This window comes from Callospermophilus lateralis, chromosome 18 (assembly GCF_048772815.1).
Source record: "Callospermophilus lateralis isolate mCalLat2 chromosome 18, mCalLat2.hap1, whole genome shotgun sequence".
In the NCBI taxonomy this organism is placed as follows: domain Eukaryota; kingdom Metazoa; phylum Chordata; class Mammalia; order Rodentia; family Sciuridae; genus Callospermophilus; species Callospermophilus lateralis.
In genome coordinates this window covers 7370591-7384916 of record NC_135322.1, presented here as the reverse complement: position 1 = coordinate 7384916, position 14326 = coordinate 7370591, and the positions used below count along the sequence as shown (strand labels likewise).

Below are 14326 nucleotides of genomic sequence, written 5' to 3'. Positions count from 1 at the left end.
TATCTGTGAATTGGGAATACTATCCTGTCCCCAGTTCCTCAGGCTGTGGAGGAATTCAACTAGATATGAAGGTGGGAAACTCTAGACTAACACCTGCAGATTAAATTGCGGAGGGAAAGCATGTGCCTGGAGCAGAGGCAGATCGCCTGCTTGCAGCTTAGGCGGGACGTGCCTTTATTTGATTGACAGATAGCTTGTTCGGGGGCGTGGCCATGCTTGGAAATGCCGCCGTGACGTCACAAAGCCTGGAATTTCCGCCAGAGGTCCCTGTTGTTTTTCACTTCCCACCCAATGCGCTGTCGTTTCGAAACCCCGCCTCTCGTGATGTCACTACGTCGGCTGCGACTGACTATAAAAGCATTGCAGGCTGCGCCAGAGCTAATTGGATCGGTTCCCAGGCCTGCGGATGATTGTGAACGAGACGCCACACGATTCTGCAGCCGTTTGTCGCGACAGTGCTTGAGGCAGCGCGTGATACTTGGAGTCCCTGAGCCCCACGCCTGAGGGCGAGATGAACGCGCTGGCCTTCCGAGCCGTCCGAACCATCCGAACCTGCGATCGCTTCTGGCAGCCCGAGCCGGCGCTCCTGCCTCCTGGGTGACACTGACGCTCCTAGCCGGTAAGGGATCGGAATGCCTAGGGCCCCAATAATGAGGAAAGCCATGGACTTTTAGTTCTGAGACTGGAGGGTTCGGGGCCTGGACTCCAGCGTCGTATGGAAGGAGGGCCTGGCAGCCTGGTCTAATGAGTCTGGTGGGGGTCCAGATGGGGAACCGACTCCCGGGTCTGGAGGAGTGGACTGGAGGCCCGGATTTAGGCAGGGGTAGGGGTTAGGAGCCCGGAGTCCTCTAAGCTTGAGGGAGAAGGGGTGCGGGAGTCAGATTCTTGAGTCCCCAGTGAAGGACTAATCTGAGGGTCAGAATATTTTTTCAAATTTTATTTTTTAGTTTTAGATGGACACAATATCTTTATTTTATTTTTATGTGGTGCTAAGGATCAGCATGCTAGGCAGGTGCTCTACCACTTGAGCCCCAACCCCAGTCTAGTTCAGAATATTCTGAGACTCCAAGGGATGAAGGTGATTTATCAATCCTCAGGAGAGTAAGAGAACTGGAGACTGACTTTGTCCCCAAGGGAAGCTCCTAAAAAAATCTTTGTTCTTGGGACTGGGACTTCTGGGTCTGAAAAGGGGTTTGGACCCTTGGATCTAATGAAGGAGAGCTGGGGGCCCAGACTGCTGGGTGTCCAGAAGGGAAGCAAGGAACAGAGATGGGTGTAGCTGGGATGAGAAAGGAATCTGGGGCCGGATTCTCATGTTATTATTCATTTGTGTTGCTATTTCATTGCTATGACTCAGGGTCATGCCCTGATGCCATTTCCTAAATGGCCTCTAAATCTTATTTCCTTTTCTTCTCCCCCTTTTTCATCTGGGACAGATGGCTCCAGGCCAAGTACCCCATCACAGCACACCCTGGAGGGAAGCCCACTACTCCTACCTCCTGTCCCCACTGATGGGCTTCCTCAGCCGGGCCTGGAGCCGGCTGAGGGGCCCAGGACCTTCAGAGCCCTGGCTGGTAGAAGCAGTAACAGGAGAAAATCTGGTAGAAGGTGGCCTGCAGGGAGAAGTGAAGACTTCTTTGGCCATCTCCCATGGTCCCTGGGCCAGGCATCCTCAAGGGGAAGCTGAAGACAGTGGAGTACCTCAAGAGAATGGAGAAGCAGACCTGGAGTCCTGCCTTGACCTGAAGCCCAGTAATTCCCCTCCTGAAGCTTGGGGACTTTTAGGCAGTGAAGAAAATCGTGAGAAAGATGCAAACAGTGTCCCCAGAGAGCAGGGAAGGGAAATTACAGATGGCCAGCCCCTGTCCCCCAGCCTGCAGATAAGAGCCCTGCAAGGTTCTGATAAGAGTCCTGGGGAGGAGAAAGCTCAAGAAGAGGGAGTGACCAAGTTCTCTTATCCTTCATCACACTGGGAGTGGAGCGATGTCAAGAAAGAAGCTCCTACTGCCTCCACTTTCCCTGAGTCTTCAGGATCCAAACTTGGCACTTGTGTGTATTGCCCAGAGGAGGAAGAGGATCAAGCCACGGAGGAAAAAGGAACAGAAAACGAAGCCAGGAAGACCTCCGTTTCCCCCTCATTGGCTGGCTCCAGCTCCAGGGCTTGGGGATATTGTCCAGGTGAGAGGCCTAGGGAGAAGGGCAGGAAGGCCTGTGAAGCCCCTGGGAAAGAAGCTGACCCAGAGCCATGGACGTGGCTTCCAGCCCAGAGGCACCTGCTTGGGGCTTTGGAGAATCAACCGAGTAAGAACAGAAAGGAAGAGGAGGACGACAGTGCTTTAGGGGCAACTGAGAAGGGAGGAGCCAAGGGTCCTTCTTCCATTTCCTCTACAAGTGCCTCCCGGAGGGCCTGGGTGTGTCAGCCAGGGGAGAATGCGGAGGACCAGGAGAAGAGTGATTCAGGATCAGCTGAGGAGGAAGGAGAAACTGAGGCTTCCTCTCCCTCCCTCCCTACAAGTGCCTTCTTGAAAGCCTGGGTGTATCATCCTGGAGAGGACACAGAGGAAGATGAGGACAGTGACTGGGAATCAACTGAGGAAGAGGAAGAAGCTGAGGCTTCCTCTCCCACCCCCGCTACCAGTGCCCTCCTGAAGGCCTGGGTGTATCGTCCTGGGGAGGACACAGAGGAAGATGAGGACAGTGACTGGGAATCAACTGAGGAGGAAGGAGAAGCTGAGACTTCTTCTCACACCCCCGCTACAAGTGCCCTCCTGAAGGCCTGGGTGTATCGTCCTGGGGAGGACACAGAGGAGGAAGATGAGTGTGAGCAGAATGAGGACAAAGGAGAGGACTGTGGAGCAGCTGCCTGGGGCCAGCACCCCTCCCTTCAGGCCCAGAGTGCCCACCTCAGGGGCTGGCTATATCAACCTGGAAAGGAGACAGAGGAAGAGGAAGCTGAGGAGAAATGGGGAGACTCGGAGACCAGCCCCTTCAGAGTGGCCTTCTACTTACCTGGAGAGAAACCACCACCTCCCTGGACTGCTCCTAAGCTGCCCCTCAGACTAGAAAGACGACTCAGGTTGTCACAGACCCTCACCCAGGATCCAGACCCTGAAACTCCCCCAAAATCCAGAAAGGTGGGTGCTGAGGGCCCAGATCTTTTTTTATTTGGAGGGAGGAGAGGGCTAGGAGCTGGAACTCTTGTCTAGTGGGGAAGAGTTGGAGGCCAGGACTCCTGGGTCCCAGGTACATTGCAGCAGATTGCATAGGAACTCTTCTGGGAGGACTATGCACATCATCTGCAATCCTCTGTAAGAGGTTGGGGCCCCAGTGGGAGGAGGAGGCAGCCCCAGAAAGCCATCTTTCTCCAGTGAGTCATTTGGAAGTCTGACAGGCAGGTGACTAGGCAAATAGCAAGCATTTTTGTGTAGCTGATTTTTCCTTGATTCTGTTTGGAACCTTGTGTCTCCATGTATCTTTGTCTCTCTGTCCTCAGGTGCGCTTTTCTGAGAAGGTCACCGTGCATTTCCTGGCTGTCTGGGCAGGCCCGGCCCAGGCTGCCCGCCGGGGCCCCTGGGAACAGTTCGCTCGGGATCGGAGTCGCTTTGCCCGCCGCATCGCCCAGGCCCAGGAAAAGCTAGGTCCCTGCCTTACCCCTGCTTCCCGGGCAAGAGCCTGGGCACGCCTTGGGAATGCACCCAGTTCTCTGACTCCTATACCTGCCTTTACCCAGACCTTATCTTTCCCCTTGATCTCCTCTGAGGCTCCAGCTCAGGCCACGCCCTTGAGTCAGGCTATGGCCACACCCCCTCATACCCCTTCTTTGGAAGCACCAGCTCTTAGCCTGAATCTCAATGGGAGGCGTGGCTAAGACCAAATGGTTGCATGTTATTTATTAACTTTTTTAAAGTGTTGATTTATTTAAGGAATAAAGCTTTTTGATTTGTAGTGAGCAATGTCTTTGTGTGTGTACTGACAGTATCCTCCTGGGTGCCTGATTTGGAGGGATAAGTATGAAGGACTGGTGGGTTTTGTAGATTTTCTTTGGCAACTGCCTACATTTATTTAAACTTGGGCAGGCATCTCCCCAAGAGGGCTGGAGGCTTGACTCACCAATCCAAAGAAGAAAAAGTTAAGCTTCAGTTATCTGTGCTTCCCTGTTGCATTAAGGTCCAATTAATTCTCTATGGCCTTTACTTTCTCCAACTGTTCCTCAAAACTTTCCATTGCCTGATTTCATATTTATAAGCCCTGTGTGCGAAGACTCAGTTTTCTTATCTACAACATATCTAACAATTTTATACACCTTATGGGATTTTACATGTCATATGGGATTGTAGGAACCTTCACAGTTGTTAAAGTGAGCTCACACTCACTATTCATGTTTTTTAATTACCCACACAAGCTTAGAACCCTTCTCTGAGCTCACAGGATCTGTCCAGTTAAAACAAGGGTGGACCAAAGGTCCAGCCTCCTATCTTCCCCCGTCTACTGGATCCCTAGGTTCTTGCCAAATTAAAGCTTTCAGTCCCCCAAGTCCACCTTCAAGGCCTTTGGGGAGCTCTGCCTGCTGCCTAGTGTTCCCACCAGGCCCCTTAGCTAGTTTATCCTGATTCTGCACATGTAGTATGAGTGGCACTTTTTTAGAGTTGCCCTGCTCTGAACTAACAGATTGCGACTGTATAAGCTTTTCTGAACTTTTGTTTTGTTTGGTTAGGGTCCTTCTCTCATGATGACTGTAAGGCTGGCAGGAATAGGTGCTACTACAGAGCACAGGACCGAACAGGCAGGCAGTATCTAATAAGTATTGGTGCTGGGTGTGGTGGCTCACGCCTGTAATCCCAGCTACACAGGAGGCTGAAGCAGGAGGATTGCAGTTCAAAGGCAGCCTCAGTAACTTAGCAAGGCCATGTCTCAAAATAAAAAATAAAAAGGACTGGGGATGTAGCTCAGTGGTAAAGCAGCTCTGGGTTCAATCCCCACCCCGCGCACACACACACACACACACACACACACACATACACAAGCAGGAGGAGGCATGTTGGGATGCTTTCTCTAAACTCACAGACATAGAAGATTGTGAAGGGATGGTATTTTATTGAGTTACTCACATGCCAGCTTCCCATCGAAACTGGACAAGCAAATAGCGAAGGCTTGGAGCGGACAAAGCGGGAACCGGAAGTCCATAGTGAACATATCTGGGGCCACGCGGCCAAATTGAAGAACCAGGTAGTCCGCTAAGGAGAAAGTCAAAAACTCAGCCTTAACCAGACCCCCGCAATGTCCCAGCCTCAGAGCTTCAGGAATCACGACTCCTAAGAAACTGTACCGCGTTCTTATTAAACGGGAAAACCCTCCGAGGGCGGTGTAAACTACAGTTCCCAATAGGCCTTGCAATGGCAAGGAGTCAGCCCCGCCGAAAAGGCGCTCAAGTGCTGATGGGAGTAGTAGTTCCCATGCTCCTTGACCCAGGTAAGCCCTTCCCAGGAGCTCACGGTCTTCAGGGTGCACGATCTGGAAGTTCTTGACAGAAGCCCGAGTGACTCGACCGTGGAAATTGAGCACGTAGGCGCCGCTCTCGTCGCTCCAGGATGGGGCTTTGTTTTGCAGCAGGACCAGCCCCTGGCCGGACCCCCGTTGGAGACGATTCATTAGCGACTCTTGTTCCTTGAAGGAAAAGTAGGAGGGCATGGTTTATTAACTTGCCACCAGCCACCTTTTTTCTTCCCGACCCAGAATTCTTGAATCTCTAGTCTTTACTCCTTGAGACAGGTGTCTGGCAAAGTCCTCCAGAGGCTTCGCGTGACCTGCAAGGATGGCCCCCCAGAGAATAGGGAAGGACTCTTGGAACAGGACTCTGGCCCAAGATTCCCGACATTGAAGACTCACTTTTTGTGGCTGGATGCTGATTCTTTGGCCCTGGCTGTCGGTTCCTGGGATGACCACAGTCATTTTCCGAGGCCCCCGGAATCCCAAAACATTAGTCTCCTGGGAGTATTACATTCCAGTTAGCCTGGCTTCTTCTTCCCATCCCTCTTGTCCCGCCCCTTATTAATTCATTCTCTGTCTCCTCCCCTCCCTCTTGCCCTCACTTCTTTCCTCTCCAGGAGGAAAATATACACTCACGTAATATACAACTCCCAGCTCCTCTCTGAGCCGGTCAGTGTCTGGTACCAAATGCTTCCGGTCGGGACTTGTCCCATTGTCAAAGATGATGAACTTGGTGCCCAATATATTAGATCTGCTCCCAAAGGGCAGTTGGCAGAATAAAAGTTAAAAAAAAAAAAAAAAAAAAAAAAATTGTTACTCTTTGGCTGTAAGTGCTTTCCCAAATCAGTCCTCTAGGTAAGAATCATGTTCCCTGTTATCCATGGTCCTAGCCCCTCTCTTTCTTTGGTGAGTCATGTGTTTAGCCTCCTGCTTTGGCCCTTTAGAAGAACCCTCTTCCCTGCTGGGTGCAATGGTGCATGCCTGTTTCCTAGTGACTTGGAAGCCTAAAGCAGGAGGATCACTAATTGGAGGCCAGCCTGAGCAACTTAGTGAGATTCTGTCTCAAAATAAAAAAATAAAAAGGGCTGGGCATGCAGCAAAACATCCCTGGGTTCAATCTCCACTACTGAAAAAAGAAGGGACCCTTTTCCCTCTGGTATACAAAATCACATTCTAGATCTCTTCACCCATAGAAACTTAGGGGTCCCAGCTCTGGCCTCTCAAGAAGGAATTTGTCTTAAATACTAGCCTGTGCATCATACTATTCAAAACCTTTTGCTTTTCTTTTCCAAAACCCCTGGATATACAACCTGTAGAACTACAAAACTCAGTTAAGTGTGGTGGAGCATGCCTGTAATCTACTGACTGGGGAGGCTGAGGCAGGAGGATTGCAAGCAACAACTTAGCAAGGCCTTAAGCAACTTAACAAAGACCCTGTCTCAAAACAATAAAAAGTTTGGGGATGTAACTCAGTAGTTAAGCAACCCTGGTTTTAATCTCTCGTACCAAGAATAAAATAAAACAATAAAAATAAAAGGGACTGGGGGGCTAGGGTTGTGGCTCAGTGGTAGAGCACTTGCCTTGCATGTATGAGGCACTGTGTTTGATTCTCAGCACCACATATAAATAAATGAATAAAATAAAGGCCCATCAACAACGAAAGGGGGACTAGGGATGTAGTTCAGTAGTAAAGTACCCTGGGTTCAACCCCCAGGACCAACAGAAACAAAAATGACACACACACACCAAAAAAAAAACCAATCTATAAAACCATCATGCCCTAAAGCAGGTGGAACTTGTGCCCTACAGCCTATTGGGAAGTGTAGGCCTCTTCCTTTCCCAGGCTCTGTACCACCTTGTTTTCACAATACATTTGGGCTCTGCCCACCTGACTTTGCCAACAAAGCTGTCCCCATCCCGAGACAGATCTTCGGGGTCCAGGGAAATTAGATAATTAGAAGTTTTGCTCCTTTTTCTTTTTCGCCCAGCCAGGAGGAAGTGCTGTGGATGAAAGGAGAACCCATCAGAATGGATTTCTGGTGTCTGGCTAGAGACAGAGGAGTCCAAAGACAAGGAAATGCCATGTCTCATTGCAGAGGAGAGAGTAATGGTGCAGTAAGTGTCCCAGAGCTTGCTGGGAGAGATTCTCATTGAAATAAACCGATCAGCTAGGTCCTGAAGGGGGGGGCTTTACATCTTAATATCTCCTCCTTTTCCTTTGCCAGAGGATACTGGGCTGAGGCTGAGCTCAAGCAGGGCTTGGCTTTGGAGAATAGGGAAGGACTCTTGGAACAGGACTCTGGAAGACATTTCATCCAGGAAAAGCAGGTTTGGCTCTATGAAAGGAAAAAGGCTCATTCTGGGAGAAATATTGTAGCCAAAGGAAAAGAGGCCACACTGGATGGGACTGACTAGATTGAAAGGAGCCTGTCTTGACTTTAGAATGGGAAATCTATGAAGGGGAAGGGTTTATCCCAGCATTGGGTAACCCCAAAGAAGGGACCAATAAACCGCCAGAGGGGTGAAATGGGCGGGGCTTCGGATCCTGAGAAAGTATGGTTTGATTTTGAAGAAGCAGGCCCAACTCTGGAGTGGGCCTGACTTGGTTATAGGATTGGTAGCGTCTATGTTACTGTGCGCCTTAAGGAAAGGATTTTGGTGCTTGGTGGGAGTTGACATGTCCTTTCTTTCTGATGACCAGACCTCGCTCAGAAAGGAGGGGACTTGGGGCTGGGATTGTGGCTCAGCGGTAGATCGCTCATCTAGCACATGTGAGGCCCTGGGTTCGATCCTCAGCACCACATAAATTAATAAATACAATAAAGATATTGTGTCCAGTTACAACTAAAAAAAATATTAAAAAAAAAAAAAAAAAAGAAAGAAAGAAAGAAAGGAGGGGACTTGCCCATGGGAGGCAGGGCTTTCTACCCTGCCTGTGGGGCAAAAGGGCCCCCAAGGGGTGGACCGCACCTTCCGGCCGTTCTCTACCTCCAGGTAGAGGAAGTAGATGGGGAACAAGCCCTTGTCTACGCCATGCTTGTCGCGGCTGATGCAACATTGCACCATGTGGCCCCGCTGCGCTGGCCGCAGGACGTAGGTCTCCAAGTCTTCTCCCAGCAGAAAGCCAGGAGGGCCTGGGGTACGGGCTAGCAAGCCAGCCCCGCCCTCCACGAAGCAGCTGGCTGTACAGCCCACGCTTTCCGGGACCGCGGACACCTCCTTGGCGGCAGCTGCGGAGCTCGCCCCTGCAGACTCCAACTCCTCTTGCTTTTCTTCCAGGTCTTCTCCCTGGCTCACGAGCCAAATTCAAAATCGAGGGAGAGTCGAGCCCAGCCTTGACAAAGAGCTGATTGGCTGTCCAGCTCAAGGTTACGCCCTCTCCAGCTCATGACTTCTGTTTATTGGTCAAGCATCTCAGCCAGCCCACCCAGGAAACCCTAAACATCTGTTGATTGGCTAACTCTATTATCTTTTCCCATTACCACGCCCATCCATCTACTGACTCTGATTGGAGAATCCTTTTGAGGGGTTGGGATGTAGCTCAGTGGTAGACCGCTTGCCTAGCATATGTGAGGCACTAGCAGCACCACACATAAATAAATACATAAAATAAAATTTTAAAAAATTAATCCTTTTGATAGCACTGCCCATTCAGCTGAAACCCATACTTATCTAGACACATAATATGGGCAGGATCTAAGCAAGTGAAAGCATCTTCTGCATTTGCGCCACCCAAAGTGGTGCCTACTGGCCCTTGTGTATCACTGCACCGCTCTCTCAGGCCGTGCCTTATCATCAGCGGCAGCTGCATTCCCCACGATCACCGCCCACCTTGAATCCAGTTGCGTTCTACCACTGAGCTACATCCTGAGCCCTTTGTATTTTTTGTATTTTGCGACAGGGTCTCACTAAGTTGCCCAAGCTGGCCAAAAACTTGGCGACCCTTCTGCCTCAGCCTCTGGAGTAGCTGAGATTACAGGCGAAAGCTGCCCACCCCCTCCACCTGCCCATCTGCAGGTGCTCCATTTTAACAGTCATGCCCACATCAAGTCAAATCATCCAGTTTGACTTAAATCCTCTAGAATTCTCTAGCACACACAAAGCCTCCACTAACTTGATCACATCAGCCTTGTGGATAGTTCTGTCCACAAGGGAAAGGGGAGAAAAAGGCCTTTGATTGGACAGCAGAACTTTATCCCCACCCTACCCAGATGGCTATCCTCCACCTCTTCCTAAATCCTTAATGGCTGCGCCTCCTCACACCTTGAAGAATGCCAAGCCTCCATGTCCCCCGTCACCATCCATTCCAGGGGTTTGTGCCAGATTGGGTGCCCCATATTCATCTTGGACATCCTGGAGTTCATTCTGGTCTTCTGAACTGGCCCCTAAGTGGTAGAAGAAGTCAAAGACTGAGCTCAGGAAGACTGGGTTCTGGAGTTTGGGACAAGGTCATCAGTGCTAGCTAGCTAAGGCCAGAACTCCAGGTTTCTCACTCCGCCTCTACCCTTCTCCCTCACATCCTCTTCCTTCTCTGTGTACCTGGGGATTTACAAAGGCTGAGGAGTGTCTGACTGTCCTGGTCCCAAAGACAAGGATGAATTCGAGTTCTCTTTCTCTCCAATGCTGGGAATGGAACCTAGGGCCTTGTGCATGCTAGATGAGGGCTCTACCACTGAGCTTCACTCCCAACCTCAGAGTTCTCTCTTTCCCTTGTATCAAAGTCAGCATCAGAGAGATGGAGGAGTTAAAATGGGGTGGAGACCTGGGCATGGTGGAATACGCCTGTAATCCTGGTGGCTAAGGAGGCTGAGGCAGGAGGATCATGAGTTCAAAACCAGCCTCAGCAATTTAGCAAGGCTCTAAGCAACTCAGCAAGACCCTGTCTTCAAATAAAGTATTAAAAAGGGCTGAGGATGTGGCTCAGTGGAAAAGCACCACTGGGATCAATCCCTGATGCAAAAAAAAAAAAAAAAAAAAAAAGATGGAGTGGAGAGGTTGGGATGCTAATTGAAAATCCTGTCAATGAAATTGTTGGCTGCCATTAGAATAAAAGGATTAGAACCCTGACAATGGACTACAACATGGATGACACTTAAAAACTTGCTAAGTTTGGGGCTGGGGATGTGGCTCAAGCAATAGCGCGCTCGCCTGCCATGCGTGCGGCCCGGGTTCGATCCTCAGCACCACATACAAACAGAGATGTTGTGTCTGCCGAATACTAAAAAATAAATATTAAAATGCTCTCTATCTCTCTCTCTCTCCCTCTCTCACTCTCTCTTTAAAAAAAAAAAAAAAAAAACTTGCTAAGTTAAAGAAACCAGACACAAAAGACCATATATTATATTATTCTATTCATAAAAAACCTCCAGAATAAGCAAATCTAAAGAGATAGAAAGTAGATTAGGGGGCTGGGGATACAGCTCAGTTGGCAGAGTGCTTGCCTCCCATGCATAAGGCCCTGGGTTCAATCCCCAGCACTAAAAAAAAAAAAAAAAAAAGTAGATTAGGGATTGTCTTAGGGGAAATAAAAGAAGAGTGACTGCTAAGGGGTATAGGGTTTTGTTTTGGGGTCATGAATATGTTCCAAAATTGTAGTGATGGTTGCACAACTCTGAATATACTAAAACCAATGGAATTGTAAACTTGACATAAGTGAATAACATCATTATTCATTAAAAATGTTATCAAATAAAGGGTATGATTTGCCCCATGGACCTGAAAGCCAGACTTTACAAACATATCCTTAAAATTACCAGGCCGTCGTGGGGCTAGCCAACCCCTGCGACAAGTTCCCAGAAGCCTTTCTCTATAGGATGGAAGGGATTCAGGAAAATCTTCCACGAAGACTTCCTCCAACTCTGGATCAGAACTGTCTGGGAACAAAGACAGGGAGGAAGGAAGACTGGAGAGCAGGATTTCTGAATATATTTTGGGGGAAGGAAGAGCTGGGGATGGATCCTTGGGTGATGAAGGAGGAGGTTTTGGACCTGAATTCCTGGGTGTGAGGGAGGTGGGGGTTGAGATCCTGAAGAGCGAGGCTTGGGGTCTCCGCCTCCTGGGTTGGTCAGAGAGCAGAGTTCTGGAGTAGAGGTGGTCTAAGGACTTGAGGATACCTGCTTCTGTCAGTGACACCAGGGGCCTGTGCTCGCCGATGCCATCTCCACCACAGTTCATGGTAACTGGGGCACTGTGGGCACCCAAACGCAGATGGGCCTCTGGCACATTCTCTTGGAGAAAAGGGTTCCCAATGCCTGGGAGAAGGTGCAGGGAGGCCCATTAAAATGATCTACAAATTCTGATCCTTAGTGAAGATTTACATCCTAACTGGTCTCCCTAGACATCAGGCCGTTCACTGATCACCCAAACCCTTAAGAGGGCGTGAGAACTCTAACTTCATCCCAAGGCTCAAGCAAAAGCACAGCTAGGCTACTTATTTGTCATGGGCTCCGGGCCTAAACAATCCTATGCCAGGCCCTTACAGTTAGTTTCTCTTCCTCTCTACCCAAATCCCGGGTGGAGGTAGTTCAGTGGCACAGTGCGTACCTGGCAAGGGCGAAACCCTGGGTTCATTCTCCAGTACTGCTAAATAAATAAATAAATAACACAAGCCTGGAAGCCCTCCATACTCTCCAGACTAAGCCTGGCACTCGGAGTGCCACCCCACCCCGCGCCCTCTACTCTTCCCAGGCTTCGCCCCGCGCTCTGCCAAGCCCAATCACCCGATTCTCTTGGCCCACTCTGCAGGTGCATCACACCCTCCCTGCCCACTCGGTCTCACTGGCCAGTTAGCTCTCCTGAGCTTTGTCCAGAGGTTCTACCAGGCCCTACCCCTTGACCCCACTAAGCCTCGTCCAGGTCTCAAAAATCCCTCTAGACCAACCCCCCCATGAGCCCTTAGAGCCTTTCCTTACCGGTGTCACTCAGGAAGTGCTCCTCTCGCCGCCGCAGTCGCCGGTGCCGCATGGAAGCATCAGGATTGGCCTGAACCATGAGGGGCTCCTGGCGTTTCCGTCGTTGCTTCTTCTCAAACAGTCGCCACTGCAGGTACAAGAGAGGGGGGTGCGTAGGGGCAAGACAGGACCAAGCGAAGCCCAGTGGGAGAATCCATGAACCCCCTTCTCCACTGGGTGCCAGGTGCCCAGGCCCTCAACCCTTCAACTCCTCCCTCGAATCCCAAAATCTTAGCATCCAACCACCTCCTCCCTCAAGACTAGTAAGTTATCCTGCCCTCTGGAATTCTTGGTCCTTAGAAATTTGAGGAGTTTCATCAACAGGGTTTGCTTCCTGAATTCTTATTTTCTCATTTCCTGGAGAAAAGGGTTCTGTAGGCCTGGGCAAATTATCAGGGACCCAGAAGTCTCTAAACTTGAGATTCAGAGAGACCACTGTGATCCTGGGCCCAGCAAGTGTTGGGGATGGGGCTTCTGAGGAAGTTTGGAAAATGGAAGAGTAGGGGTGGCAAGATTCCCGGGCATTGGTACCTGCTGTTCCAGCTTCTGAAGCCGTAGAGCAGCAAGTTCATCCCCCAGGGTCCTGAGAGAAATATAGGCCTGTGGTGACAGCAAGCAGGGCACCTCCCTTGCCCAGGAGCTCTTCCCTTCTATCCTGCCCTGCCCAACTTGGGTTCTGAGCACATGTGAGGTCACAGAAGGTGCAGAACCTGGCACTGCTCCACCAGTTCTGAAGATCCTTTTCCCAGAACCGGACCATCTAGAATCCAGGAGTAGAGATCCCAGACCCTTGCTGTCTCAGGACTCTGGAGTCCAGGTTCCCGTCCCTCCTATTTCAGACCCATGAGTCTTCACCAGTAGCTCCCTCCCTCTGGGACCCAGGAGTCCAAGTCCCCAGCCCCTTCCTGCAAGACTGATAGTACTGAGCCTCTAAACATGGTTATGAGGCCAAGCTGAGAGAGAGAAGGAGAGCAAGAGAGCAAGAGAGCGAGAGAGAATGTATAGGGGGCACAATCAAGCTTTAAGTTTCCGCTTTCACCTCCACTCCACCACTGCCCGTTTAGCGTCCCCACTCACTCTTTTTTCCAAGTGTCATTCTCCCGAGACATTCTGGAGAAGCAAGGCACAAAGTCAGGCCCCAGATCTAACATCCCAATGGAGGCTGCCCTCCAACACCTAATCCAAAACCTTAATTTCTCTCCTGGACCTAGACAGCCCAAATTGCAGCATCCCTGACTGAATGAGACCCAGTAGTCTGATTCCAGCTTTATCAACATCAGGAACTCAGAAGCCCAGTTCTTTCTCCCCCAATACTTGAGTCTTTCCTGCACCCAGCTATCAAGGCTCTGGGCCCAAACAGCTGACCTCCAGTGGTCCCAGACCCTCAGAGTCCACCTTCCTGAGAACCTGGAGACACCCACTCCTCCCTCCTGCTTGGGGAGCTGGTCACATTTAGGCCTCAGTGCTCACCCGCTGTGGCCACACTTTAAACCTACCTGACCCTCTCTTGAGGAGTTGGGGATCTAATCTCTGAGTCTCTGGGAAGTAGGCAGGGTAAGAAAAAGGGATGAGAGTGAGGGGGATTCTCACTAAGCCCTGCCTTAGTTCCTGCCCTCCTGGTCCCTGGTCCCCCGCGCTCCACTTTCAACAAAGCAATGACCCAGGGTCACCTCTGCTGCCAGGCAACCCTGCTCCAGGCATTCTGAATTGGAACGACACACAGCTGTTTCTTAAAGGGCCCCAGAGGGGCCGCTTCACAGTCTCGCTCTACATAGCTCACTTGTAAGAAACTTGTCAGGGGAACTGTGCAATTGCTTCTGAACTATAATTTGCAAGTGAAAACTACAATTCCCATGAGGCCAAGATATCCGCGGAAGTACACTCATATA

At 50.4% G+C, this 14326-nt stretch overlaps 2 protein-coding genes across 4 annotated transcripts; one reads left to right on the top strand and one right to left on the bottom strand.

Annotated features, from left to right (window-relative positions):
* Positions 1 to 395: 395 nt before the first annotated feature.
* Ppp1r15a (protein phosphatase 1 regulatory subunit 15A) lies at positions 396 to 3949 on the top strand. Its single transcript, XM_076838339.2, has 3 exons — positions 396 to 619; positions 1437 to 3134; positions 3494 to 3949. The coding sequence occupies exons 2-3, from the start codon at positions 1437 to 1439 to the stop codon at positions 3866 to 3868; spliced, it is 2073 nt and encodes a 690-aa protein (XP_076694454.2). The 5' UTR covers positions 396 to 619; the 3' UTR covers positions 3869 to 3949.
* Positions 3950 to 5074: 1125 nt separating this feature from the next.
* Tulp2 (TUB like protein 2) lies at positions 5075 to 14233 on the bottom strand. Of its 3 annotated transcripts, none has more exons than XM_076838278.2 (12): positions 13934 to 14233; positions 13515 to 13547; positions 12969 to 13020; positions 12399 to 12525; positions 11241 to 11738; positions 9751 to 9872; positions 8458 to 8775; positions 7376 to 7488; positions 6124 to 6238; positions 5887 to 5985; positions 5493 to 5664; positions 5075 to 5234 (listed from the first exon to the last, which is right to left on the bottom strand). In XM_076838278.2, the coding sequence occupies exons 2-12, from the start codon at positions 13544 to 13546 to the stop codon at positions 5101 to 5103; spliced, it is 1782 nt and encodes a 593-aa protein (XP_076694393.1). In that variant the 5' UTR covers position 13547; positions 13934 to 14233; the 3' UTR covers positions 5075 to 5100. The 3 variants fall into 3 exon arrangements, with proteins under 3 accessions (XP_076694393.1, XP_076694395.1, XP_076694394.1); XM_076838280.2 differs by having other exon boundaries at positions 8476 to 8775; XM_076838279.2 differs by having other exon boundaries at positions 14108 to 14233.
* Between the last annotated feature and the right edge of the window lie 93 nt (positions 14234 to 14326).